The sequence below is a fragment of the Homalodisca vitripennis genome, chromosome 5 (genome assembly GCF_021130785.1).
Source record: "Homalodisca vitripennis isolate AUS2020 chromosome 5, UT_GWSS_2.1, whole genome shotgun sequence".
Lineage (NCBI taxonomy): Eukaryota > Metazoa > Arthropoda > Insecta > Hemiptera > Cicadellidae > Homalodisca > Homalodisca vitripennis.
Window position 1 is genome coordinate 115,324,583 of NC_060211.1, and position 27,652 is coordinate 115,352,234.

A 27,652-nucleotide genomic window follows, 5' to 3' on the forward strand; every position below is an offset into this window, starting at 1 on the left:
TGAACAGCAGTTGCAGAAAAAGATGAATAATAAGTGTTGTTACTATCAAGCTTACATCTATGCTTTCAAGACTATACATTTTAACAAATAGTGTTTTATTAAAAAAAATTAAACATATTATGGTTGTGCTGCTATAAAAATGTTTACACAAAACAATTGATTGCATTTGATAGGATCTTTCAATTAGTATTTCACATCTTCAGAGACCAAAATGTGATTTTTCATTACTTTAGAGACCAGTGGGACATACCCCTCAGGGATTTTCGAAATAAGAATATATATTCCAGAGACCCTAAGAATGTCAGTATAAAATTTCGGTACAATTGGTTGAATAGTTTACGCATGAAAGCAAAACATTAAAAGCACTTTTGCATTTATAATATTTTTAGGATTAGGATTATGAAAGTATATCAAGCAAAAGAGTAATGACAGACTTTAGCTTTACCAGTAGTTGTTTGAGTAATTGTAATCTATATACTACATACTATAATTCACATGATTTTATGAAACTGGATCATTAATAAATACTATTAATATTAGTATTTCAATACTGTGTGTTTCTTCACAGATTTAGTACGACTTATGGAAGCTGGACCATACAATGAAAAGCTTGATGAAACACTTGTATTGACTATTGCTGCAACAACAAATAATTTGAAAAAACACAACGGTACATCAAATGAAAAGGTATGAAATAAATTAGAATAATATGTAGTCACAAAAATTAAACATACATATTTTGTGTGAAAAATATCCTAATATACTGTGTTTTTTTTAATCTTGTTAGATGTTTTAAGGTATTGATCTTCAAATCCAAACATAAAATATCATATTTTTTTAATGCTTGTCATATTTATGGATGATACAGGTATACATATCTGTCTTATATTGAAGTACAGGGGTTAGTACACAAATAAATAAATCTTAGACTTCAGAACTGAACATATTTTTTTATTACACTTTGATGTAACTTAATGCCACTTTGCTTTGCCACAACCACAAATCTTGGCTCCACAAACAAAGTAAGGATGAATGTTGATCACGAAACGATGCTGTCATGAAATCCTTTACGACAAACCTGCCTAAAATAACTCCAAACTAATTAGCCAAGGCGTACAACTAGCAAATAAGCATTTTTGTTGTTATTAATCAACTTAGTTATTACTTTTGTCAAACAATTAAAAACTTTTACCATCATTTCAAAATGGTGATTGTGTTAAAACTAAAACTTCCTACCTTAAACCTTACCTTTAATTTTTACAAAATATTTCATGAAAGTCTTTGTTTATTCCCACTGTAACCAACCATAACAACATTTCTTCCAGTGACCTCCTTTCTTAAACCAATAGTAAATGATTATTATGGATAAATAGATTTGCCAAGAAATCACTATCTCACGAAATGTATGGCACTACTGGAAATACAATAGCTGTATTTGCAACTCTCATGAAATTAATGCAGTAACATTAAAATACAGTACTAACTTCATCAGTACTGGCAACTCTTATCACTTCAAGCGCAGAATGATATTAGAATACATCATCTCTCCTGCAAACATATATCACCAGCCTGTGTCGAGATTGAGATGTTAAGGACTCACTGTTAATCCTGACTTACCAGTCCTGATATGAAATTAATATTATAAGAACAAAAGATATAACACTTCATATTGATTCTCAAGTAATTTGACGAGAAGAACACAAATAGTTACATTATACTCATAGTAAAACCATACCATCTATATATCACAATCACCTCTACTATCAATAACACTCTGAGTTTAGTCTTGGAACCAATTCTCTTCATTTTACCTTTGAGATGTCTTCATGAATATATCCAACTGATTATGTATTCTGATGAAACCATATTTCTGGTTACTGGGACACAGACAATCTGGGAATATTATCCTTTAACAAAAGTAATATTTCCAAAAAAATTACTTTCTTCTTAGTAAAGAAACACAGCAGTTAAACTTTGGAAATGGAATCACTGAAATGCCAGATTTGCTTGAAATCAAAGTAGACAGTGAAATGAAATAGCTTTGCAGAAAACTAAATACCTGCCTATACACATATATAAGCAAAACACTCAAAAGATTTAAGGACTATAGTAACCTGGAATGACTTAAAGTAGTTCGAGTTTTAGCCCTTTAAATTAGTATGGTGAAATTCCTATGCTAAACATTTAAAACAGGAGTTGACACAGCAAAAAAGCAATGAGAACATTATTAGGTTAAGTCAGGAGCTGATCTGCGAGGTGTCTACAGCTAAATTAACAGTAGGAAAACAAGCCATTTAAATCATTGGAATCTACAGACCTAACACCAACTTTGATTCAGCCATAGACATAATATCGCAGACTCTAGAAACCATCCCTACCTGGAACAGCCCCATAGTGATTATGGGTGACATCAATGTTAACTTTCTGGAAACAAACAGACAAAACACAAAACTTCAAGAAACCTTAAAGTCTTATAACACCTCAAGACTTCAGCTACCACCTACACGTGTCACCCCATATACTTCCACTTCTATTGACATAGTCTGTTCTAACAAACTTTCCTACGGAACCAGTAGTCACTATCCTAAACACATTTATCTCTGACCATACAGGGCAAATAGCCACATTACAGAACTTCAAAACTAAAACACCTGACCAAATAACATTCAACAGACATTTCAGCGACAAGAACCTCTCACTTCTTAATAATCTACTGAAACAAGAAACATGGTGTGACGTGCTAACCCCCAGATCAGCGGAGGAATCCTATAACAAGTTTCTGAATACTTTGACATACCATATGGATATAGCATGCCCTTACATCCGTACTCACAAAAAGTAAAAAAAAAGACAACCTATTAAGAATGACCAAGAAACGATAGAAAAGCGCAACCAATATCTAGCGGCTCAAGAGGAATATCTACTGACTGGGACAGAAGAAAACAAAGCTAGAGCAACAGAGAAGAAGAAAATCTATGACCTTCACCTCAGGGCCCAAAGAAAACTTATGACATCTGAATTCATAAATAAGTCTGAAAATAAAAGTAAAGCAATATGGAGTGTTATTAATAAAGAACAATGTAAAAACAACAACACCAATGAAACAATACATCTTAAATCTAATGACACACTAATATCGGCTCCCCTGGATGTAGTAACACACCTAAATGAATACTTTGTAAACATTGCCAACAAAACACTAGCACAAGCTGTCTACGATGGGAATCCTGTTACTCTAGATTACAGACTTCAAGTAAATTACTCTCTTATTCTTTGGCCAATATCTCAAAAGGAAGTTAAGACGACTATAAGAACATTGAAAACGAAAAACTCAGCTGGCTTTGATAACATTTCCACAAGATTATTAAAAACTTGCAGTGAGCCCCTATTAAACACCCTAACTACTAAAATCAACAACTCATTTGCAGAAGGAACTTTTCCATCAAAACTAAAACTGGCAAAAGTCTATCCAAAACTAAAAAAAGGAGACCCAACCCAGGTCGCTAACTACCGCCCAATCTCTCTACTTCCTTCAATTTCAAAAATCATAGAGAAAATTGTACTGTCTAAACTGTTAGATTTTTTTTTTAAACATATCCTGTTCCCTGATAATCAACACAGCTTTATAGAAGGTAAATCAACATCAACTGCTCTGGTTAGAATCGTTGAGTATCTAATAAGAGCACTAGACAAGGGCGACACAACAACTGCTATCTTTCTAGACTTCACTAAAGCGTTTGATTGCCTTAGTCATGACAAACTCCTCAAAAAACTAGAATGCCGAGGGATCACAGGAAAAACTGCAGATTGGTTTCGGAGCTACTTATCAGGGAGAACTCAATCAGTAGAAATAAAAAGTACAGACCAAGGAAAGAAAAAAACAACTACCTCCAGACCTTTGCCTGTTGACAGAGGTGTTCCGCAGGGATCAGTCCTGGGCCCTATCCTTTACATTATCTTTGTGAGTGACTTTCCTGATTACTTAAAAAGGTATTGCTTCATGCTCAAGTATGCAGATGACACGACACTCCTGCTACAAAATAAACAACCTTCGACCTTGGAAATAGACACATACATTGCCATAAATATGGCAATAGAATACTGTCAAGCAAACGACCTGGTATTGAATCAAACAAAGACTCAGCAACTAATAATGGGAAGGAAGAAAGAAGAAGTGCTGGAATTGCCGGATGCTGAAAGAATGGACAACGTAAAGTACCTTGGAATATTAATTGACGAATCTCTTTCTTGGAGTGACCATATCAACCAACTATGTGGGAAACTTAGCACAGTTTTATATGTCCTAAGGCGCTTAAAACAAGTTGCTAGGCCAGAAATAGTAAAATGTGCATACTATGCTCTTGTCTAGAGTCACCTGAGGTACGCAATAACTGTCTGGGGCAACTCCTCTAAATTTAACACCCAAAGGGTACTAGTGCTTCAGAAAAAAGCAATCCGTATACTAATGGGAACAGGACCTCTAGAATTGTGTAGAGGTGCTTTTAAACAGCTAAGAATACTAACCTCAGTAGCCCTATACATCTTAGAAGTAGTTGCATATGCAAGTCAACAACGTCTGACAAGAGGAAATGACGTTCACACACCCTCAACACAAGATCCGCACATGACTACATACTTCCCACCCATCGTCTGACTCTCTACGAAAAACAACCCACCTATGCTGGTGCAAAATTTCTTAATATCCTGCCACAAGTGTTCAAGAACACCACGGAACAGCAACAACTCCGACGAAAACTGATCGACTAGCTTCTTGACCGGCCTTTTTATACAATAGAGGAATTCCTGAACTGGAGGACTAACTGCCTGACCACATCTCTCGAACCACTGTGATTTATCTCAACTTAAAAAAAATTGTATTTTGCTTAATGACACCATTCTTGTCTCAATGATAACACAGGCCAACGAAAAATTTTTTTTGTGAAAACTTTTTTTACTTTAATAGCTGATTTTTATAGATTTTTTATGTGCTGAATCCAAATCTGGCCTTAGTTTTTTTGTATCACCCATAGTTTTTCTGCAATTTGGGTTTTTATGTAGTATACATTTTTATGTAGTTTTCTTATGTAGTATAAATACGGTATATGGTGAAATTAATGAAACACTATGTTACATCATAATTATGAATATATTAATACAATAGGTTACTTGAAAGAGTTATACATGTGGTATAATACAGGTTCCATTAGTCATCTGGGATTGGTTTGTATTTTCTTTCCCTCTTTTCTTTGAAACTTCTTGTGTAGCTTTTTCTACGATGAGTCGCCTGCTGAACTTCTCTGTGAAGTGACCAACAGTAGTCCCCCATCATGTTAGTGTTCCAGCGGCCCTGATAGCGTTTTTCCATCAGTTTAATGTCCTGGTGGAAAACGCTCTCCTTGCTCCTCACTTACATCGCCAAGTTTTCCGGAAGTAATCAAGATGACTGTTCAGGAAGTTGAACTTTCAGGCTCATCAAACATCCTAACTTTTTAAAGTTCTTTAACATGTTAGCAACAATAGCAACATATTCTGGATCTTTTTTATTCCCAAGAACTTGGTAACCACTTGCTTGAATGACACCCATGCTTCTTTCTCATTTGAGGTCATTGTCGATTCAAAGTTAAGGTCTAACATCATTTTTCTAATGTCTGGTCCGACAAAAGACGCCTTCTTTCAGTTTAGCTTCTGAAAGGTGTGGAAACTTTAGGCAGAGATACATAAAACATGGCCCATCTTTAGGCAAAGCCTTGACAAACTGTTTCATGAGGCCTAACTTTATGTGAAGAGGTGGTAGGAGCACTTTTTTTGGATCTACGAGGGTTTTTGCGAAGAATGTTCTTTTCACCTGGTTTTAAAGATTCCCTAGCAGGCCAGTTCTTTTTTGCACCAATGTTGATCTCTAGCCCTACTGTCCCATTCACACAAGAAACATGGAAACTTGGTAAAACCACCTTGTTGACCAAGTAGCATACATGTTACTTTTAAATCACCACATATCATCCAACCATGATCACAATAGCCTATTTTATTCAGCACTATTTCTAGGTTTTCATAGCTTTCTTTCATGTGTACAGAATGACCAACAGGTATAGATGGCGTACTGGTTTCCATTGTGTAATAAAACAGCCTTTAAACTTCTTTTGCATGAGTCAATGAACAGTCTCCAGTCTTCCTTTTTGTACTCAACACCAAATTCATTCATCAGACCTGGAATGTCTGTACAGTACACCAAATCACCATCTTGTTCAAAAAACTTTGAAAATTGTTGCTCTCTCTTTCTATACACATAAATGCTGGTTCCAGCACCCAACAAGTTCTTTTCTTTTAGTCTAGAGCCAAGCAATTCAGCTTTTTCTTTAGTTAAGCCTAGATCCCTAACCAAGTCATTAAGTTCAATCTGAGTAAACAATTTAGGCTCTACATTTTTCTGTAATACATCGAAATTCTTCATCATCTTGTTCATCTAACTCAGATTCTACATCATAAGATGGTTCAGTTTGAATGGAATCCAAATCATCTGGAGGTTCAGGGACCGGCAAATCTTGACCGTGTTTCACTGGTCGGATGGCAGACATAAGGTAGGGTAGCTTATTACCTTCTTATTTTTTGAGTTGTGACCAGTTACATCAACACTGCAAAAGTAACATTCATCAGAAATGATTTCTTGGCTCTCTCCATATCATAGGAACAGCAAATTTGAAGGATTTTTTCTCCTTTTTTGACCATTTTCTTAGATCTTCAACACATACATAACATACCTTATGCGGCGCCCAATATTTATCCTGATCTCCAAGTAAAGTTCCAAAGTATGATCGATAAAACCTTTTTCACAAAGTCCGTAATGTTTCTTTGGTGTTTTTTAATCACAAACTCACCACAAATATAACAAAAACTGTCAACAGAGTTTTTACAACCCGCGGTTAGGACATTGTGTTGAGCACGTGTACAAAAACGTGAAAGTGAGGTTAGATTGACAGTAAACAAACATCAGCTGTTAACGTTCAAATGGAATCTACCTTTTTTGATCTTTTAGTGTGTTTCAGCAGTGCTACCAACACAATTTAAGTCCATTACCTCTACTTTTTTGATTATATTTAAACTCTGTTAGAAATCGCTTAGTTTAAAAAAATGTTACTTCAAAATGTGAAGAAATTGTGGGTGATACAGCTTTTTAAGCATCATATTTGGATTCAGCGACCTAAAAAACATTAGAATAAGGTATTTTTAGTAAAAAAGTTTTTTTCATCGTTGGCCTGTGTATAATGAATAAAGTATATTGTCTATTGTCTATCTTAATGAATGCTGGAGCACATATTTTATACCTCAAAAAAATTTGTCACCTGGATAACAATCTAAATTATTTTCTCTTTATTAACACATAAAAACATTTTTCTCTCATATCATTAATACAGATTTATATAATTTCATGAACAAAGTTTACTGAATCTAATTCTGATTCTGAATATGAAAATAATAGTTTTTTAGAGATCTGTTTTAAATTTAAATTCATTATTTGACCAATTACTATTCTTTGTAGAAATTCTATATTTTAGCTTTCTATAGAGAATCTTCTCTCTAGAATTAATGTCTTTCTTGATAAAATCCCTGTCTTAGTACATTTATTTTGAATATCCTACTATGTTTCAAAATTTGTAAATATTTCATGTACCATTTTATTTGGAATGTGTATAGTTTCAAATAATTTGGTTTAGTTTGTAATATTTTTATTTATTATGATAACCCACATGATTGTTATTATACACTGCAATAGGATATTACCTTATGTGCAGATAAATGACTATTGTGATAAGTGTATTTACGTTTGTTTGAAGCCAGATATCAGTATAGCATCTAAAGCACTTTGTATCGTATTAGTGTGATATGATATAATTTTATTAGTACTTATTACTTATACTTGTAATTAAATGAATAATAAAAGTTTTGTTTGTAGCAAGTAAACATAATTGACAATAAAATAATGTTATATCTGTTCTTATTTCAAGTAACTGAGTTTTTGGAATCTGTACACAACCTAACAGAAATAGTGTTTACTGGTTCTAAATAAAAATTTTCTATTACATTCGAACTAATCAAATTAAAACGGAGCAAATTATATAAAGAAACCAATGCTTATACACAGTAGTGATAAAATGCCTATCAATACTTATAACTATTAGAAGTTAACATATTGATAATAGTAATATATTTGTTGATGTATAGATTATCAAGAAATATATACCGTAATATATTTTATGAAATTTAGTCTTTAGCTATTAGGACATAGTGCTATTGGAGTTATAAATTTAACAATAGTGTATACATATTTTTATTATTACTACTGAAAATAATTGGTAACTAAGAATGTTTAATTTTACCAATGATTTTGTGTTACACAAAAATACTGTTATAGATTGTGAGGGATGTGCTTCAAATGCTGGAGAATAAAGTCAAAGCCTGCTCCTCCGACGACAGTTGCCTTTTGAAATACATGAGAGCTTTCAAGAATTTAGCTGCAGAAGAGTCAATTCCAACACTAATCACTTATGCTAAAACTGGAAGCAAAAGGTATTATTAAATCAAACCAGTATTAATAATTTAGCTTTTGCAACATATGTTCAATAAAGCAATATTTCAATATATAGTGGTTTTATAGTATGTAGTAATTATTGACTAACTGAGAAAATGTACGAGGGCAAATCAAATATAAACGGTAATTTTCAAAATTATATTTATTGAATAATATTATATAGAAACTATACCTTCAACATTTTTCAATGTAGTCTCCTGCATTATCTACACATTTCTGCCACCGATTTGGAAGCTTGAATATTCCCTGTTCATAAAAAGATTGAGGGCGAGTTGTTAACCAATCGCGCACGTGCTTTTCGACGTCTTCATTGTTTTCAAATCGTTTTCCTCCAAGTGATTCTTTCAGGGGCGCAAAGAAAAAATAGTCACAAGGGGACAGGTCTGGACTGTAAGGAGGGTGTTCGAGAGTTTCCCAGCCCATTTCTTCAAATTTATCCCTTGTCAACAATGCTGTGTGAGGCCTTGCTTTGTCATGGAGAAGGATGACATCTCTAATGGGCACACCTCGTCTTTTGTTCCGGTAACTGGTTTTTGCTGACTGTGGCAGTAGTAAGCCGCATTCACTGTTCGTTGATCGTGAATAAAATCAATGAGTAGAACTCCCCTTGAGTCAACAAAAATTGTTGCAAGAACATTTCCGGCTGAGAGACGAGTTTTGGCTTTCACTGGGCAGCCTTCATCCTTCCTTCGCCACTCCTTACTTGCCATTTTCGATTCGGGAGTGTAATGGTGGACCCACGTCTCATCACATGTGACGATACGCCTCAAAAAATCTTCACCTTCTTCTTGAAATCGTTGCCGAAGTCTCCCAGCAATCTCCGACCTGACCTGTTTTTGATTTCCGGTCAAAAAACCTCGGAACCCAGCGAGCACTAATTTTTCTGAAGCCAAGGTTGTCTGTGATTGCAGACTGAACACTCCGTAGCTGATACCAATTTCCGACGAGATTTCTTGAACAGTTAACCGGCGATCACCTTCAATAACCCATCGAACCGCACTAATGTTATCATCTGTAAGACTAGACCTTAGGCGTCGACCGTGACTTTCATTTTCAACACGTTCTCGGCCATCCCTAAATTCTCTGGCCCACGTATACACTCGATTTTGAGACAGAGTAGTGTCCCCAAACTGTGCCTGCAAACGAGTAAAAATTTCTGAAGGCTTAACACCTTCATTTGTTAAAAAATATTTAATGACGATGCATTGCGCAACAGATGGATGTACCTCTCACTCGGACTGGCTGTACTGAAGGCAGAACACAACGCTAGTGTGAAGCAAGCAGTCTCCCCCACTCCTATTAAGCAAAACGACAATCGCCCATAGCCGCATCACGTTCGAACGTGTTTGGTACAGTCAACAGCAAAATTACCGTTTATATTTGATTTGCCCTCGTATTTTTTTATTATTTCATTACCAAATAGCTCATTATTATGGTATTTTCAAACAAAATCTATTTGAAGGAATAATATAATTCACTAAAGAAAACAATTGATAAAATGAATTAATAACTATAATTGATACAAGAGTCCTAGTTCTGAATACCAAATAATCCCCATCAAAGTGATGAAAACTACTAGTCTCTCACCTCCGAGCATCACTAGTGCAAGTGATTAAAAACAATTGATAAATATGAATTAATAACTATAATTGATACAAGAGTCCTAGTTCTGAATACCAAATAATCCCATCAAAGTGATGAAAACTACTAGTCTCTCACCTCCGAGCATCACTAGTGCAAGTGATTAAAAACAATTGATAAAATGAATTAATAACTATAATTGATACAAGAGTCCTAGTTCTGAATACCAAATAATCCCATCAAAGTGATGAAAACTACTAGTCTCTCACCTCCGAGCATCACTAGTGCAAGTGATGAAAACAATTGATAAAATGAATTAATAACTATAATTGATACAAGAGTCCTAGTTCTGAATACCAAATAATCCCATCAAAGTGATGAAAACTACTAGTCTCTCACCTCCGAGCATCACTAGTGCAAGTGATTAAAAACAATTGATAAAATGAATTAATAACTATAATTGATACAAGAGTCCTAGTTCTGAATACAAATAATCCCATCAAAGTGATGAAAACTACTAGTCTCTCACCTCCGAGCATCACTAGTGCAAGTGATTAAAAACAATTGATAAAAATGAATTAATAACTATAATTGATACAAGAGTCCTAGTTCTGAATACCAAATAATCCCATCAAAGTGATGAAAACTACTAGTCTCTCACCTCCGAGCATCACTAGTGCAAGTGATGAAAACTACTAGTCTCTCACCTCCGAGCATCACTAGTGCAAGTGATTAAAAAACAATTGATAAAATGAATTAATAACTATAATTGATACAAGAGTCCTAGTTCTGAATACCAAATAATCCCATCAAAGTGATGAAAACTACCAGTCTCTCACCTCCGAGCATCACTAGTGCAAGTGATTAAAAATGAATTAATAACTATAATTGATACAAGAGTCCTAGTTCTGAATACCAAATAATCCCATCAAAGTGATGAAAACTACTAGTCTCTCACCTCCGAGCATCACTAGTGCAAGTGATTAAAAATGAATTAATAACTATAATTGATACAAGAGTTCCTAGTTCTGAATACCAAATAATCCCATCAAAGTGATGAAAACTACCAGTCTCTCACCTCCGAGCATCACTAGTGCAAGTGATTAAAAATGAATTAATAACTATAATTGATACAAGAGTCCTAGTTCTGAATACCAAATAATCCCATCAAAGTGATGAAAACTACTAGTCTCTCACCTCCGAGCATCACTAGTGCAAGTGATTAAAAATGAATTAATAACTATAATTGATACAAGAGTCCTAGTTCTGAATACCAAATAATCCCATCAAGTGATGAAAAACTACTAGTCTCTCACCTCCGAGCATCACTAGTGCAAGTGATTAAAATGAATTAATAACTATAATTGATACAAGAGTCCTAGTTTCTGAATACCAAATAATCCCATCAAAGTGATGAAAACTACCAGTCTCTCACCTCCGAGCATCACTAGTGCAAGTGATTAAAAATGAATTAATAACTATAATTGATACAAGAGTCCTAGTTTCTGAATACCAAATAATCCCATCAAAGTGATGAAAACTACTAGTCTCTCACCTCCGAGCATCACTAGTGCAAGTGATTAAAAATGAATTAATAACTATAATTGATACAAGAGTCCTAGTTCTGAATACCAAATAATCCCATCAAAGTGATGAAAAACTACAGTCTCTCACCTCCGAGCATCACTAGTGCAAGTGATTAAAAATGAATTAATAACTATAATTGATACAAGAGTCCTAGTTCTGAATACCCAAATAATCCCATCAAAGTGATGAAAACTACCAGTCCTCTCACCTCCGAGCATCACTAGTGCAAGTGATTAAAAAATGAATTAATAACTATAATTGATACAAGAGTCCTAGTTCTGAATACCAAATTAATCCCATCAAAGTGATGAAAACTACCAGTCTCTCACCTCCGAGCATCACTAGTGCAAGTGATTAAAAATGAATTAATAACTATAATTGATACAAGAGTCCTAGTTCTGAATACCAAATAATCCCATCAAAGTGATGAAAACTACTAGTCTCTCTCACCCTCCGAGCATCACTAGTGCAAGTGATTAAAAATGAATTAATAACTATAATTGATACAAGAGTCCTAGTTCTGAATACCAAATAATCCCATCAAAGTGATGAAAACTACCAGTCTCTCACCTCCGAGCATCACTAGTGCAAGTGATTAAAAATGAATTAATAACTATAATTGATACAAGAGTCCTAGTTCTGAATACCAAATAATCCCATCAAAGTGATGAAAACTACAGTCTCTCACCTCCGAGCATCACTAGTGCAAGTGATTAAAAATGAATTAATAACTATAATTGATACAAGAGTCCTAGTTCTGAATACCAAATAATCCCATCAAAGTGATGAAAAACTACTAGTCTCTCACCTCCGAGCATCACTAGTGCAAGTGATTAAAAATGAATTAATAACTATAATTGATACAAGAGTCCTAGTTCTGAATACCAAATAATCCCATCAAAGTGATGAAAACTACTAGTCTCTCACCTCCGAGCATCACTAGTGCAAGTGATTAAAAATGAATTAATAACTATAATTGATACAAGAGTCCTAGTTCTGAATACCAAATAATCCATCAAAGTGATGAAAACTACCAGTCTCTCACCTCCGAGCATCACTAGTGCAAGTGATTAAAAATGAATTAATAACTATAATTGATACAAGAGTCCCTAGTTCTGAATACCAAATAATCCCATCAAAGTGATGAAAACTACTAGTCTCTCACCTCCGAGCATCACTAGTGCAAGTGATTAAAAATGAATTAATAACTATAATTGATACAAGAGTCCTAGTTCTGAATACCAAAATAATCCCATCAAAGTGATGAAAACTACCAGTCCTCTCACCTCCGAGCATCACTAGTGCAAGTGATTAAAAAAGAATTAATAACTATAATTGATACAAGAGTCCTAGTTCTGAATACCAAATAATCCCATCAAAGTGATGAAAACTACCAGTCTCTCACCTCCGAGCATCACTAGTGCAAGTGATTAAAAATGAATTAATAACTATAATTGATACAAGAGTCCTAGTTCTGAATACCAAATAATCCCATCAAAGTGATGAAAACTACTAGTCTCTCACCTCCGAGCATCACTAGTGCAAGTGATTAAAAATGAATTAATAACTATAATTGATACAAGAGACCTAGTTCTGAATACCAAATAATCCCATCAAAGTGATGAAAACTACTAGTCTCTCACCTCCGAGCATCACTAGTGCAAGTGATTAAAAATGAATTAATAACTATAATTGATACAAGAGTCCTAGTTCTGAATACCAAATAATCCCATCAAAGTGATGAAAAACTACCAGTCTCTCACCTCCGAGCATCACTAGTGCAAGTGATTAAAAATGAATTAATAACTATAATTGATACAAGAGTCCTAGTTCTGAATACCAAATAATCCCATCAAAGTGATGAAAACTACCAGTCTCTCACCTCCGAGCATCACTAGTGCAAGTGATTAAAAATGAATTAATAACTATAATTGATACAAGAGTCCTAGTTCTGAATACCAAATAATCCCATCAAAGTGATGAAAACTACTAGTCTCTCACCTCCGACATCACTAGTGCAAGTGATTAAAAATGAATAATAACTATAATTGATACAAGAGTCCTAGTTCTGAATACCAAATAATCCCATCAAAAGTGATGAAAACTACTAGTCTCTCACCTCCGAGCATCACTAGTGCAAGTGATTAAAAATAATTCATATAGTAGCTATCCAACTTGTTTGAAATACTGTAGTTAGTAGTTTAATGTTTTACTTTGAATTGGACCTATTTAACTTATTCAAATTTAAATTTATTCCATACGCTTCCTTTTGCTATTCAGTTAGGTCCATCCCCCACAAAACCAAGTCCTAGTTATGTCACTGGGTGCTACTACATGAAGTGCAATTCACTCATTCACATTGAACTGAAAGCCAAGGATGATCGATCATTTAAGTATGCTATTAAGATCAGCATTGATTTTAGAAATGGGAACACTCACTATGTCAGGCCTATAGGAGAAATGCAGACGAAAATCATCTGCATACGCAAGTGTTGTATGATTAGTAGCAATAAGATTATGTTAGTGACCTCAATACTGTACTTCTTAAGCTTCAATGTCTGATTATTTTTATACTTGGCAATTTTCCCTACATGCAAATCATTGGCACCGGAATGAAATTGAGTTTCTTGTGGAGTGGAAATGATTTATCATATTTAACTTTTTTATTGTATTCGATAGATTTCTTATATACTTCTCTCCTTTTTTAATAAAACCATGAATAAATCTTTGTCTTCCTAATTTTAAATCAATAAATTTTCACCAAAAACAAACTTCACTGTTTTATAATGTTTCAGAGTGAGTGTAGCTGCCTTTAATGCAATTCATTCTTTTCCTGCGAGTTTCTGGTCTCCTGATGTAATTAAAGCAGCAAAAAGAGCTTATTTCCAATTAGACAAACGTTACGACAGCAGTGCTCGTACATTAGCATTAGATATTCTACTAGAAAATGGGCCTGATGAAGAACTTCTGTCAGAACTTTTGCTTTCACTAAAAAGCCAAGATCCTGCTTATGAAGTGAAACAATACCTTGTGCAAAGGTTAAACCAAATTGGTGAAAGGTAATTAATTCATCATATTTGATAACATAATATAAATTATTAAATAAGCTGATCACATTAATTACAATAATTACTAGTCGAGATAATTACTCTATACTTATAATTTGGATATTAACAATGGAATAGATAAAATACTCTATTCACTTCAAATAATAGTCAGATTGTTTATTTTTTAACATAAAACCATTAATATTTAAGATTATGAAAATAGTATTACTAATTATTTAGTAAATTTAGTTTATTTTCATGTATAAAACAATGCAGATCTGCAATAATCATATCTGACTGTAGAAAAATGACAGAATATGCATGCTTAAATATAAAATAATGTAAATATAATTTTACAAACTTTCATTGCTTATACTTTTCAAAGTATATTTTTTTTTTTTGTAAATTAAATTTTAGTTTCACCTTAATGTAAATGTGTGTCAAAACACATGTAAAATTTATGTTGCTACTAAGATATGTATTAGTTTAATGTGTAAAAATACAATCATTAGTTATAATGTTATCAGTTTTATGCATATTAAATTTTATTAAATAATACTAGTTGTATCATAGTTTTAACTCTTAGTAACCAAGGAATGTGGTGATGCTGAAAAAACTTTTTTTTGTTATAATAAATTACATTATTTGTTTTAATTCAGTTTTTGTCTTAATGTTGGACAACATTTAAAATGTTTAAAAAACAGTACCACTTACAATGAGGGTATCCATCATCAGAATATGGGAAATATAAAAAGTAGTTTATTCTATTCATCTACAACTGACATTAATTTTTATAATTATCAGTATGAATGGCTCCTCACATAGTGGTGCTAATTATGTTTTTTTTTCTCAAGTAATAGTTCAGTTACTTTCTAGTGGCCAGTTATTTGTGTCCATTCGAGTGATAAATCATTTAATAATTATATTTAATCATTTTGTTTGTCACTTGAATGCAAGTCCAAGTGATCTGGACTGATGCCACTTTTAGAGATTTTCAATATTCTATATTTTGAGTTAGTCAGGTGTAACAAAACCCTATAGATTCTGGGAAACAATTTAAATGTGAAATCAATTCGACCCTTAATGAAACAGTCACCTAGGAGTCAGAGGACTACATATTGCATCGCTTTTATCTTTTATATTAAAGTAAACAATGTGTTATTAATAGAATACATTTTTGAAAATGTTCCAGTGATAAGAAATTGATATCTTCAGTGAAAGGACTGCTAATATCTTTAAATCTCAAAAACTACAATATACTGAGTCAAAAAGGCCTGTCGACAGCATTCACTCGCAGTTTCATGGATCACCCGAGTGCTAACGGAACTTTGTCGACAATCCAGGAGATGTCAGGAGGAATAGTGAAGCGAGGTCTGGTAGATGTCATCATTGATAGACAGGGCTCATCCAGGCAGAGCATTTTTACTGTAAGTATTTAGAACATTTTTAGAAAAATAAATTTATATTGAAACATGCAGTAAAATTGAAAAATATTTAAGGAAGTAAATAACAGTGCTGAGGAAATGATATTATTCTCCACCCCAGTTTGTTCCTGTTAAAATCAGTAACATTTCTACAGTTGTAATTCAGATAATATTTATTAATTGATAAAATTTGCTCATGTTATCACAAATTCCATGATTCCACACATCACCAATCTTTTTCAGCTGTATTTTGTTTTGAAAAATCAAGTCTACAACACTTACATTTTCTGAGGTCAATTTTGTATATACTTACAACGTCATAGCAGTTTTTTACTAATATTTCCTCATTTAGAAGTTACATTATTGTTTAATTTATTTAAGAAGAGGTTCAAGATGCTCACTTGAGATTTTTACTTTGAGTGGTCACTTAAAAGCTTCTTCCTTCAACAGTGGTAGTACTATTATACCAGGACTGTAACTAAACCTGAAATTGTTTGTAGTAATGTTATTTATTTACATTTATAGAAAGAAAACTTGTTCAAATTGTAATCATGTATGTAACTAGAAAAAGTTGAAAGCAGATTTATGGTATTAGTGATCTATGCTTATAAAATGTAACCAAACTTTTAAAATAGCATTATAAATGCTGGATTATTCCTCACATTACGAGTATTCAGATTTTTATTTTAAAAACAATGAAAAACAGAGCATATGGAAATTGGCACTCAGTCATGATATTAAATTTATTTAAAAAAATATTATGAATCTTCCAAGAAATATTATCTTAAAAACTTTTACCATTTGGTAACAGGTATGACTGAGCAGTAATTGCTGCCCAAATATAGGTTTGCTCAGGTTTTTAATATTGTCTAATAAGAATTATTAGGAAATATATAAATAATTAAATTTGATTTTATGATAGTGGAAAGTGGTTTTGAAATTTTATAAGTAAGTCTTAAGACTTACGCCCACATAGCCTTACATTTATTTTTCAAACTTGTGATAAATCTGCAGTCTTAGGCTAAAATCATGACACTAAATAATGATTAAGCAAAATCATTAGCCAAGTCATTAAATTGGTGGCCGACATCACCATTAATTATTTGATTATTATGAATCACTTTATTACAAGGTAGGAGTACACCACACCACTGTCACGTAACAGACTTGTTTGAGCTTGCATACAAAATTTAATGATAGCTCATTTCCTTTTCTATTTGATCTGCAAAAAGATAGACAGGATAATCAAACAGAAAATAAATTTTACATCCCCAGCAGATCAAAGAAAATTGTTTCTTTCAGACCAAGAAAAGCTAGCCAACTTGATTGATTTCAGTATCAATTGGTTCTAGAGAAATACATTAAATAAATAAAAAACATAGCTCTCATTACCTAGTTTTATTATAAAAAAGTAACAGGATTGTAAAGATTAACACACAATAAATTGAAAGTAATGATCTAACAGGAAAAAGTGACTGATGCCAAATTCTGGTTAACATATTGTAAATTTTACCTACAGTGAATTTATGCTGACACTTATTTAAAATAAAATTAAACTTTATAAGACCAGTATATCTATATCTCTAAGGTAGGTTACACAAATTGTACGGCCCGGTACCTTAGCGAAAAGACAGTGGTATAGATTACCTTCAGGCCATTTGATCTGTAGCATTTTAAGTAAGTCTTGGCCTGTCATTTAGATCCATAATCTGCTCAAGATATTAGGGCTGGCGACTAGCACTAATAGCTTTAATAAATGGGTGGAATGAGAACAACTTTTTTTACTTTTCTCCAATCAAACTAGAAAACTTAACGCAATGAATTTCTATTTATTTTCAATTCAAAGTTAAACAGGCCTCGGTACCATGCAGATAGTACTTCTGTAAGTGTAATCTATGAAATTCCATAGTTTAATTTCACTTGTGTGTAACACACACAAACTAAATTATTCCTTACATAGACTTACACATAAAAAACACAATTTGAATATAAAGTAGGCAAATTTTACAATATGGAAAAGAAATATAAACATTTTGAAAAATAGATAATCCTTCATACAGAATTTTAGACAACTTTATAGTATTTGTTCAGTCTTCAAAGTTTGGCACACAAATAATAATTACAGTAATGGCCCAATTTCCAAAATGTTGTCATTATAAACGATTATAATGTATGTGTTTTCTTTCTGAAAATACGTTTTTCAGCATAAACACTTGACCTATAGAAGCAAAGAGAATTGCTACAGTTTCGATCAGTGACCACAAGAGTACTCTGTCATTGAGATCTTCTGCTCGTTTCGTGCCCTGAGCTTCACGCAACCGAAGATAAGTCTGATGGTCCAACGTACTCCTCAGTGAATCATGAATTTCTTGTATCGACAACTCCATCTGGGTCATAACTGTTGTATGATTATTCCTTCCAGGCAATAACGGTTCCTCTCCCACTTGCAGATACATGTAGACCAATTTGTGACTGAATGTCGAGAACTCATTGCTGAAGCAGATTTTGTAAATCCCTTTCATGGGGCTTTTAAAATTGTACGAATTGTGCTGTGACTTCACTTCTCTGTAGATAACATTCTGTGTTGGATCTTCCACTGTAACATCCACATCATAGGACCCCCCTGTCACTACCTGATAGTCCAAATTGATGGTAGTATTTTGTTGAATGTCTTCATAAAAACACTCTTTAGCTTTATCCACCAATTCAAAGGTGAATTCTACTTGATCTGTAACTTGAAAATAAATAGTTATTATTGAAAAAACAAACCACACAACACAAATACCCATCAGAGTATTTCAATAATATTAACTGTTTACTATGTAAAACTACTGGTACACGTCTCTTACTTTAAAATAATATTTTTATGACTCTCTTGCAGTATTGAAAATGTTGATAATACTCCTACAAGAATAATATTGACTGTTATTGTTATATGATTTACTATTTATTTATTACTAACATGTGGTTTCCTAAGACAAAATATTGTTGTTTATTAACTAAAACATGTGATTCTCAATTGGTAAAGTTGTGTACCATTGCATTTGTTTGACCAAATAGCAAAACACACAAGTTATGTTGCTAACAAAACCAGCTGTAAAATATTAAGAAATTGCATTCATGTTTTGTTTTCAGTTAGGGCTCTTTGCTGGAGGACTAGGCTCATTTCTGTCATCTGATGAAACTAACCCTGAGGAAGAAGAAGAAGAGGAGACAGCTGTAGCTGGCATGGATCTGACTGTTATGGGAGTTCAAGTTCGGCCCTTTGTGTTTTTCACGGGACAAGGAGAACTGATGGGGCATGTTTGGTCTGGTACAGCTTCAGACATTACCTCAGCTTTTCAGGTTATTATTGTAGCTGTTAAACTTGTTTCTCAAATGTATGGAATTAGTAATTACACATAACATAGTGTATGAAGTAAGAATGTAATACACAATTAATAATGTAATACACAATTAATAATGTAATAAATAATTTAATTTAGGTAATAATGTTTTATTTCTTGTAAGAGTTTGACACTAGTTGATCTTCCAGTCATAATTTGGTTCAGCACCATCTATAAAATATCAAGATCACGTTTATTTACAGTTAAAACTAATCATCACATACCATTCTATTGTTGATGTATTTGTAACTATTCCCAGGCTTTGGCTCTTCTGCAAGACCACCTGCAATACATTCCTTTAGAAGCTGGATTTATTGCTGAAGTAAGTCTTCAAGGAGGAATATCATTCGATCTTTCTGGCAAGATCTCCCTCAGCATTTGGAACAGAAATGCAGAATCTTTGGTAGAGAAAAGGTTTGTAAAATGTTATTTCTCTTGTAAGTTTTATTTTGTAAAAACCAACAAATTTTATTTGTTTATTTTAAAAATAAAAAGTGTAAACTAATATAAATTACTGAACTAAAAGTAATTAATGTTCTCTATTAACACATTCCCTAATAGAGGTTACTTGAGCTCAGTTTGTAACAATGTACTTTTCAAGGACCTAATTTGTTAAATTACTTACATTAAAATTATTTATGAGGAAATCAGGATTAGAAATTTGGTTGCAATCACTACAACAAGGGTGCGTAGAATATTATTACAACTGGAAGACTAGTTATTTATTAAATTCTGAAGGAGTTATTGACCTAGAATCGGTTGATGTGCAGGTAGCCTGTGCTGTTAGGGAGAGGAGGAAACATTACGCCCTTTGGATCCTTTTATTATCAAATCTAATCATGAGTGAACAGGAAATGAATGTCTCTGTGGCGCAGCGAATTATAATCAAGTTTTTGGTTAAGGAAAGAGCTGAACCAAAATTTTGCTGTAATTACAGGGCATAGTTCAGGGACAATACCTAATCATGAACCCCTGTGTTTGCTTGGAACAAAGGATTTTCTGGAGCTACAATTGTCATCCAAGGGCAAGTGTAACAAAGGTAACATTGAGGAAGTCCAAAATCTGATTGAGGAAAATCAGCACATAAGGAATTAAAATCATTGAAGACTCAATATCAGTTACGGTAGTATTCAACTAATCCTGACAGAAGATTTGGGGTATCACAATGTATCTGTTGGGTGGTTGCATGAATGTTAGCCAAAGTTCATAAGTGACATCCATTGGACATTTCATAGTGGCTCTTCAATTGATTTAAACAAGAAGGTGAGGCTTTTCCAAATCGCTTTGTTGCTTGTGAAGAAATTTGGGTGCACCATTATATACGTGAGTAAAAAAATCTAAATATGAAGTGGATAAAGAGCAGCAACAGGTGAACCAGTGAAGGCAAAGGTGCGGTTGTCTGCCAGAAAAGTCATGGCAACAATATTTTTTGATTGGCAATGTGCTTTTCATGTGGATTTTCTAAATTATCAATGCACAATATTATTTTGAAATACTGGATGCTGCAAAATTATCATTTTAAGGAAAAGGAAGCAGAAATCAGCCAGAAGTGTTATTCTTCTGCAAGGCAATGTCAGGTGACATGCGGTTAAAGCTACAAGGCAAAATTTAGTTGCATGACGATGGGAATTTCAAAGAAACTCTTGAAGGCCCAGCATTTTGAGGACAATGAAGCGGTGGATGAGTTTGTGGTCCAGTGGCTAAGAGGACATCTAGGAGTTACTATTATGGAATAAAGAAGTTCCCAATGAGAAAACCATATTTCAAGGGTGGAAGAATATGTAGAAAAATAAAACACACACACACACACACACACACACACACACACACACACACACACACACACACTACACTTATGTATTCATAAGTTTAGTTGGCTAAAGTATTATTTTTTAAATCAGTTCTGTTTATATTTGATTCATCATTGTACTTGCCAAAAAATGTGGTCCTCTGCCAATCCAGTGAAATGTTTCACTACTTCAAGGGTATGATAAATCATTTTATGATTTCCAGTGCTTCTCATGCTAGTGTATAACTGCATGATATACTCATATCATCTGCATAATTGAACTTTAATAGGTAACAAAAAAAATAACTACTGCTTAACTCACCTAATGAAATTCTTCCTGATCAGTTTACCTGAGCAAACAGCCTCAAAAATCTTAATAGTAAGTTAAATGATTCCTCCATCAATATTCATTATATTACTGTGTTTATATTATTTTTATACTCTTAAATATTAACTATTAAATTTAACTGACCAAAACTTATTGCTCAAGTGAGCTGCAACATACAATTTAAAAAAATAATAATGTTTGTTTAGCTGCTCAAGTAATTACTATTTAGAAGGAACTAAGCGGTAAATATCTTGTATCTTGATAATTGTTAAAATGCTATCAGGGACACTTCTAATCTGCCTATTAAATTACATGACACTATGTTGGCAAACAGCAGACTGTAATATTTTATTTAAAAAAAAAAAACACAAAAAAACAACAATATAAAGGGTAATTTTTGTGGTTAGATCCATGCAGTAAAATTAATGATAAGTATGGAATCGTACTGTTAATTTAATTACTGCTGGTTCAGAAATTTGCTTCTATGAAAAATTCAAATACCATTTGTTGTAGTGCTGGATTATCCGTGGTGGGCCTGATGAGAGTGAACAGCATGTTTGTGCACAGCCAAGTACAGTTCAACATAGCAACGGAAGTAAAGCTACGACTTGTGTCCAACATTGACTTCTACAGCAGTATTGCTCTTTGTCTCCAGTTGCAGCAGCCTGACTCAGTTATAAAGTAAGAACTACAAAATAACTTAGTTTACTTCATAAATATCCAACTAATCAAATCAGCACTTTATTTAAAAATCGGTTTGAATTTTTCTTCAGTTTTTACCAATATATTTAATGTTGTATATGTTTCTAAAACTACCCATTCTTAACCTTTGAGATTATCATTACTGACAAAAATCACATGTAATCATGTATGTTTTACTAAAAGATGTACATAAAACCTTTTTTTGGTGAAGACAATAATCAAACCATTCTCAACCTAATAAGGTACTGTTTTTTAATCAAACTTTCACGCCAAAGAGTCTGACAGTTAACTTACAATTATTTTTTAATACAAAAGGAATGCTAAAAGTCGAGTGACAGTTATATGGTCTTCCGATCACATGTTAGTTTCTTTATACATATGTGACAGAAACAATCAAATACAAAATAATTGAGTTGTAAAAACTAAGGGATCTGTGGTGTTGTGGTAATATGCTCAGTAGGCAAGTGAGAGACCCGGGTTCAAGTCCCGACAGAGCAAGTAGATAGATTTTAGATATATATATATATATATATATATATATATATATATATATATATATATATATAAGTGAATTAAATAATATATTCGGTTATTGGATAAAACTTTTGGCCAATATTATGGTATGGCATAGGCATACTCATTTAATCATTCATCTTGACGAATATTTTGCTACTACATTTATTACATCTAATTTTACACATAATTGTTTATTATTTTGATTATATTTACACACTTTGAGTGTTTTTATATTATAGGTAATGTATCCTTTTTTGTTACAGACACAATGTACATAAAGTTGAAAGAATCCCTGGAAGCAAACATCGTCTCCGCAAATCAAAATATAAAGTTATACCAGTTTCTGGACGAACATATGCTTTGAATCAAAAGAACAATGAACTATGTAACGTTATTTTTGCAGAGTAATAAGTTCTTTCCGTACCAAAATGAGCTTAATGTTCATGCTACTCTTGCTGGCTGTGATTATTAACTTATGGATAGTGTATTTATTCTCTTGTCAGTAACATTTTCATTTATGTACAAAACAGATGCCATCTTTTTTTAATTCTATATGATTTTTTACTCCTTTATTCCTTCCATCCTTTTAGATATATATTAATGATTCTTTCACAAACAAAGAAAGTAATACACTTTTTACTCCTGTTGAATATTATTTTCCATACTGTTATATTCCTGTACTGTGTAAAATAATTAACACATACCTTCATCAAACAGTTCAAATAATAGTCATAGACAGTACTATAGTTTCAACTTCTAACAAGTCATCTTCTGGTGCCAATAAGTATTAAAACATAGGATTATCCATCTGGAGTCGTCATAATTTAGACTCTGTACAAAACACAACAAATAAATAAGGGAACACAAAATTGTTAAGCCTCACACACAAATTTTCAGTATGACAGGACAACTAACACTTGTTAATTCCGGAACACAGCTGATGTTGATGTACTGGGAACTGTCATTTTAACTATGATGAATCCAGTTGAATAATCATTGTTGTTAATATTTATTAACACCAGAAGACGACTTACTAGAAGTTGAAACTGTAGTAGCTTCTATGACTATTATTGGAATTGTTTAACAAAGGTATATGTTAATATCAACTGCCAGTAGAATATTTCTCATAAAATTTCCTAAAATGTAATACTTAGAGCAATGTATATTTTTAGATATTTTGTGATTTTTGTTCACTGTCAAAAAACACTGAAAATTATTTTATAAGATTAAAATAAAAACATACTTATTAGTTATGTTTATAATATAGAATAAGTTGAATATTTATTTGTCAAAATATTACAAGTCTGGTTATGAAAACTGCTTGAATACAATAAGGGAATAGTTACAATACTAAGAGGATCAAAATTCATTAATTAAAATGTTTTCTTAATAAATATAATATCAAGGTGAAAATGTGTACACTTCCTCAGATTAATAGAAACATGAATTTTCAATTATGCTGGTGGTTGACATTAATGGAGCAATGGCATAATATAATAACATAAAGATATGAGTAATTAACTAATCCAGTAGTAGTAATTGCTTGGATACATCAGATCAAGGATTGAGATATTATTTTGAAATAAAGCTATATTTTCAAGTCAATGTGTAGCACGTACCGTACTTCAAGTTTTTTAAAGTTCAGTTTATGGCTGCAAATAAGTAAAATAAAAACCAGGAATTCACATTACTAATCCTAACAATATTATAGTACAGTCATATACTCCTTACAGTACAGTTATGTGGACACTTACTAGCTAGTAACTTTTAATGCACTAACCTGTTTATTAAGAAGGGAAAGAGATAAATTAATTTACAAATTTTAATATTAGTATGTAAATAATTTCTTGGCTAGATTAATGAAGCATTTGGATTATGTTAGTCAAGAATCAAGAAATATGTATTGTATGCAGAAGTCAGAAATGCTCTATTGATAATCTTTAAGATAACAAGCAGTGTCAATAAAAATTTACATAATTATAAAGCTCATGTTGGTCTTGGTTGTCTCCATAAGTAAACTACTTCTACTGTGTAGATAGTTTTCTGAAGGAGCCAGTTTATCACTGATGTGTACATTTCTTGTGGACATTTTTACTGGCAGAGCATTAAATAGTTTCTGCTCCCAAGAACAGGTTGGGATTTTTTTAAATATATTTGTTCTGTAAGATGTCACCAGGAAGTCTTGGCGATGTGTTGCGTTATGTTCATGGAAATCGTCTTTACAGGGAGGGTCTCTTGATAAAGAGTGCAATATTGTTTCAAGAATATATAGAGAAATCACTGTCGGTATTATCAATTCTTTAAAATTAGCTCTACAACTTTCTTTAGGTCTAGTTTGAATGACAATACAATGGAGATCTCTTGTTCTTATGAATACAATGACTTACTAATACCATAGTTTGAACATTGTTTAAGACAAGTGTAATAAGTGGTAAAGTTGAATAAACTGGCATAAAATTGTGGCACACACTATATTAATTAACAAAATAATTAAATTAAATTAATGACAATGTGTTAGAAAAATCATCTCAAACAGATGTTTTATGTTGCCTATCATCCCAAAAACAAACTATTTTAATTTGTTCTTTAAAACTCACTTCTAGTCCACATTGGGAAAAAGTATTACATACCGTACAAGTTTTAGACCATAACATTTTGTTTATCTTTTTTATATATCTTCAAATTTCATTAATAGAACCTGATGCATGCTGCTAAAAAAAGTTACAAAAATATGAAAAATATTGAAAATTTCACACTTTTCTCCATTCAACTTTATAAGTTGTTCCAAGGCAAACCACTGAATGATAAGTACATATCTTGTTAAGAATAATATTTTTACTGCTAATTTAAACATTTTCTGTTATTATCTCTTACATATAGGCTTACACCAAGAAATAGTAACTAAATAAATAAATAAATAATAAATAAAAATGCCTTTTTATTGGAGCGTTTCTCAGTTACATTACTGTTTTACAGAATTACTCAAGTTACTACACAAACATTCTAACGACTAAACTTAACAGAGCTAATCATATAATGGAATAATTTACATTTAAAACACATCACTTATTATACTAGTTCCTATGTACAAAATCTTTCTTTAACCCTTTTTCTTAAATTTAACTATATTTACAAGACCTTTTAGGCCATCAGGAAGGTCATTGTACACCTTTGGCCCGAAATAAGAGAAACTCTTCCTTCCGAGTTCTAAATTTACTCTTGGAAGATGAAGATTTCCTCCATGTCGAGAGGGCCCTTTGTGACACCTGATCCCGATACAGTAGTCTTTCCCTGAGGTACTGAGGTTCCTCAATGGTAAGAATCTTGTGGACCATACATGAGGCACAGTACTCTACAAACTGTGTCCATAGGCATTATATTCGCAGCAGCTTCTCGTTGGGGTGATACGTGTTCGAATTATGCGGAGTGAGAACAACGAAGTGCACAGCCGAGTTTTGAACTCGTTGAATTCTGGCAATATCACCCTTTGAAATGCTGTTCCCATACGCCGGATAGCAGTAGTAGAATACAGAGAGCACCAAGGACAACACGATCTGCAATTTAGCAGACTCCGGGAAGCAATAATCTAAATCTGTAGAGACCCCTTAGTCGCCCTACATATAAGTTGAGTAGCATGCGTGACATGGTCGGAGAATGTGAGTTCGCTGTCAAGTACGACACCGAGTGTTTTCACCTGGTCGCAGACTTGCAAACTCGCACCTCGAGCACAAACACCCACACCTCTCTCCCTCAGTGTCTCTACCAGATCACGTGGTGCTATATGCAAAACACTACACTTGTCTACGTTCAGTTTCAAACCATTTGCAGTCGACCAAGAGAATATTTCCTCCAGGTCAGCATTGATTCAAAACAGAGCGTCCTCAGTGGAGGAAGTGTCATAAGACAAATGCAGCTGGCAGTCATCCGCATACAGGTGCACTTTTGCAGTTTTGCACACAACTGGGAAAATCAGAGGTGTACAAATTGAACAACACTGGGCCAAGGCAACTGCCCTGAGGCACTCCTCGCTGCTTATAAAGTGGAGATGATGTCTCACTCCCCAGCCTTGTCACCTGGCTTCTTCCATTCATGTAAGATTGAATCCATTCAATTTACATTTTCACCAAAACTGTAGGACTTCATCTTAGCTATCAGCAATTAGTGATTGATCACATCAAAGGCTTGTGAAAAAATCAAGCAAGACTAATGAGCTGCAATTTTCCTGCATCTTTAGTGTCTATCAAATCGCTAAATAGGTTTACCAAAGCCGAGCAAGTACTATGATTTTTCCTGAAGCCAGATTGAGTTTTTGGTAGTATCTTTTTTATTTCAATGAACTCCACAACCTGTTTGAGTTACAATCTTCTCCAATATCTTTGATATAGCCGGTAAAATCGAAATAGGCCTTAAATTCTGGACACTTTTAGGGGCAGAAATCTTAGGATGTGGTATGACAATACTTTTTTTTCCATCTTTCAGGAAAGTTTCCAGTTGACAGAGATACATTTACGAGATGTGCTATGGCTTTAAGCGCATAAGGACTCACAGCTTTAATCATATCTATGGAAATTTCATCAACTCCAACGGCTTTAGATTTAATGCTATTCATTGCAGCTCTTACTTCGTTCTCGTTAACAGGTGAAAATTGAAAAATATTTTCTCCTTCTCTGTTGCTGGCCTCTCTAAATCTATGAATGAGTTTCTT

At 33.1% G+C, this 27,652-nt stretch overlaps 2 protein-coding genes across 2 annotated transcripts in view; one reads left to right on the forward strand and one right to left on the reverse strand.

Moving 5' to 3' along the window:
* The window catches only part of LOC124362755 (microsomal triacylglycerol transfer protein), a 47,040-nt gene extending 23,541 nt beyond the window's left edge, over positions 1-23,499 (forward strand). The window contains exons 9-16 of the mRNA XM_046817517.1: positions 569-687; positions 8,411-8,565; positions 14,551-14,814; positions 15,995-16,229; positions 19,362-19,571; positions 19,872-20,026; positions 22,243-22,410; positions 23,211-23,499. Of these exons, the coding sequence (XP_046673473.1) occupies positions 569-687; positions 8,411-8,565; positions 14,551-14,814; positions 15,995-16,229; positions 19,362-19,571; positions 19,872-20,026; positions 22,243-22,410; positions 23,211-23,355 (1,451 nt within the window). The 3' untranslated portion in view covers positions 23,356-23,499. The remainder of the gene's footprint in view (positions 1-568; positions 688-8,410; positions 8,566-14,550; positions 14,815-15,994; positions 16,230-19,361; positions 19,572-19,871; positions 20,027-22,242; positions 22,411-23,210) is intronic.
* On the reverse strand, positions 17,610-19,274 carry LOC124362756 (transmembrane emp24 domain-containing protein 3-like). The gene has a single exon (XM_046817518.1). It carries the CDS (start codon positions 19,013-19,015, stop codon positions 18,380-18,382), a length of 636 nt encoding a protein of 211 aa, XP_046673474.1. The 5' UTR covers positions 19,016-19,274; the 3' UTR covers positions 17,610-18,379.
* Positions 23,500-27,652: the final 4,153 nt, after the last annotated feature.

Bases quoted from the DNA above. Each gene is read 5' to 3' on its own strand.
- LOC124362756 (XM_046817518.1), bottom strand. From the start codon at position 19,015: ATGGGTATTTGTGTTGTGTGGTTTGTTTTTTCAATAATAACTATTTAT.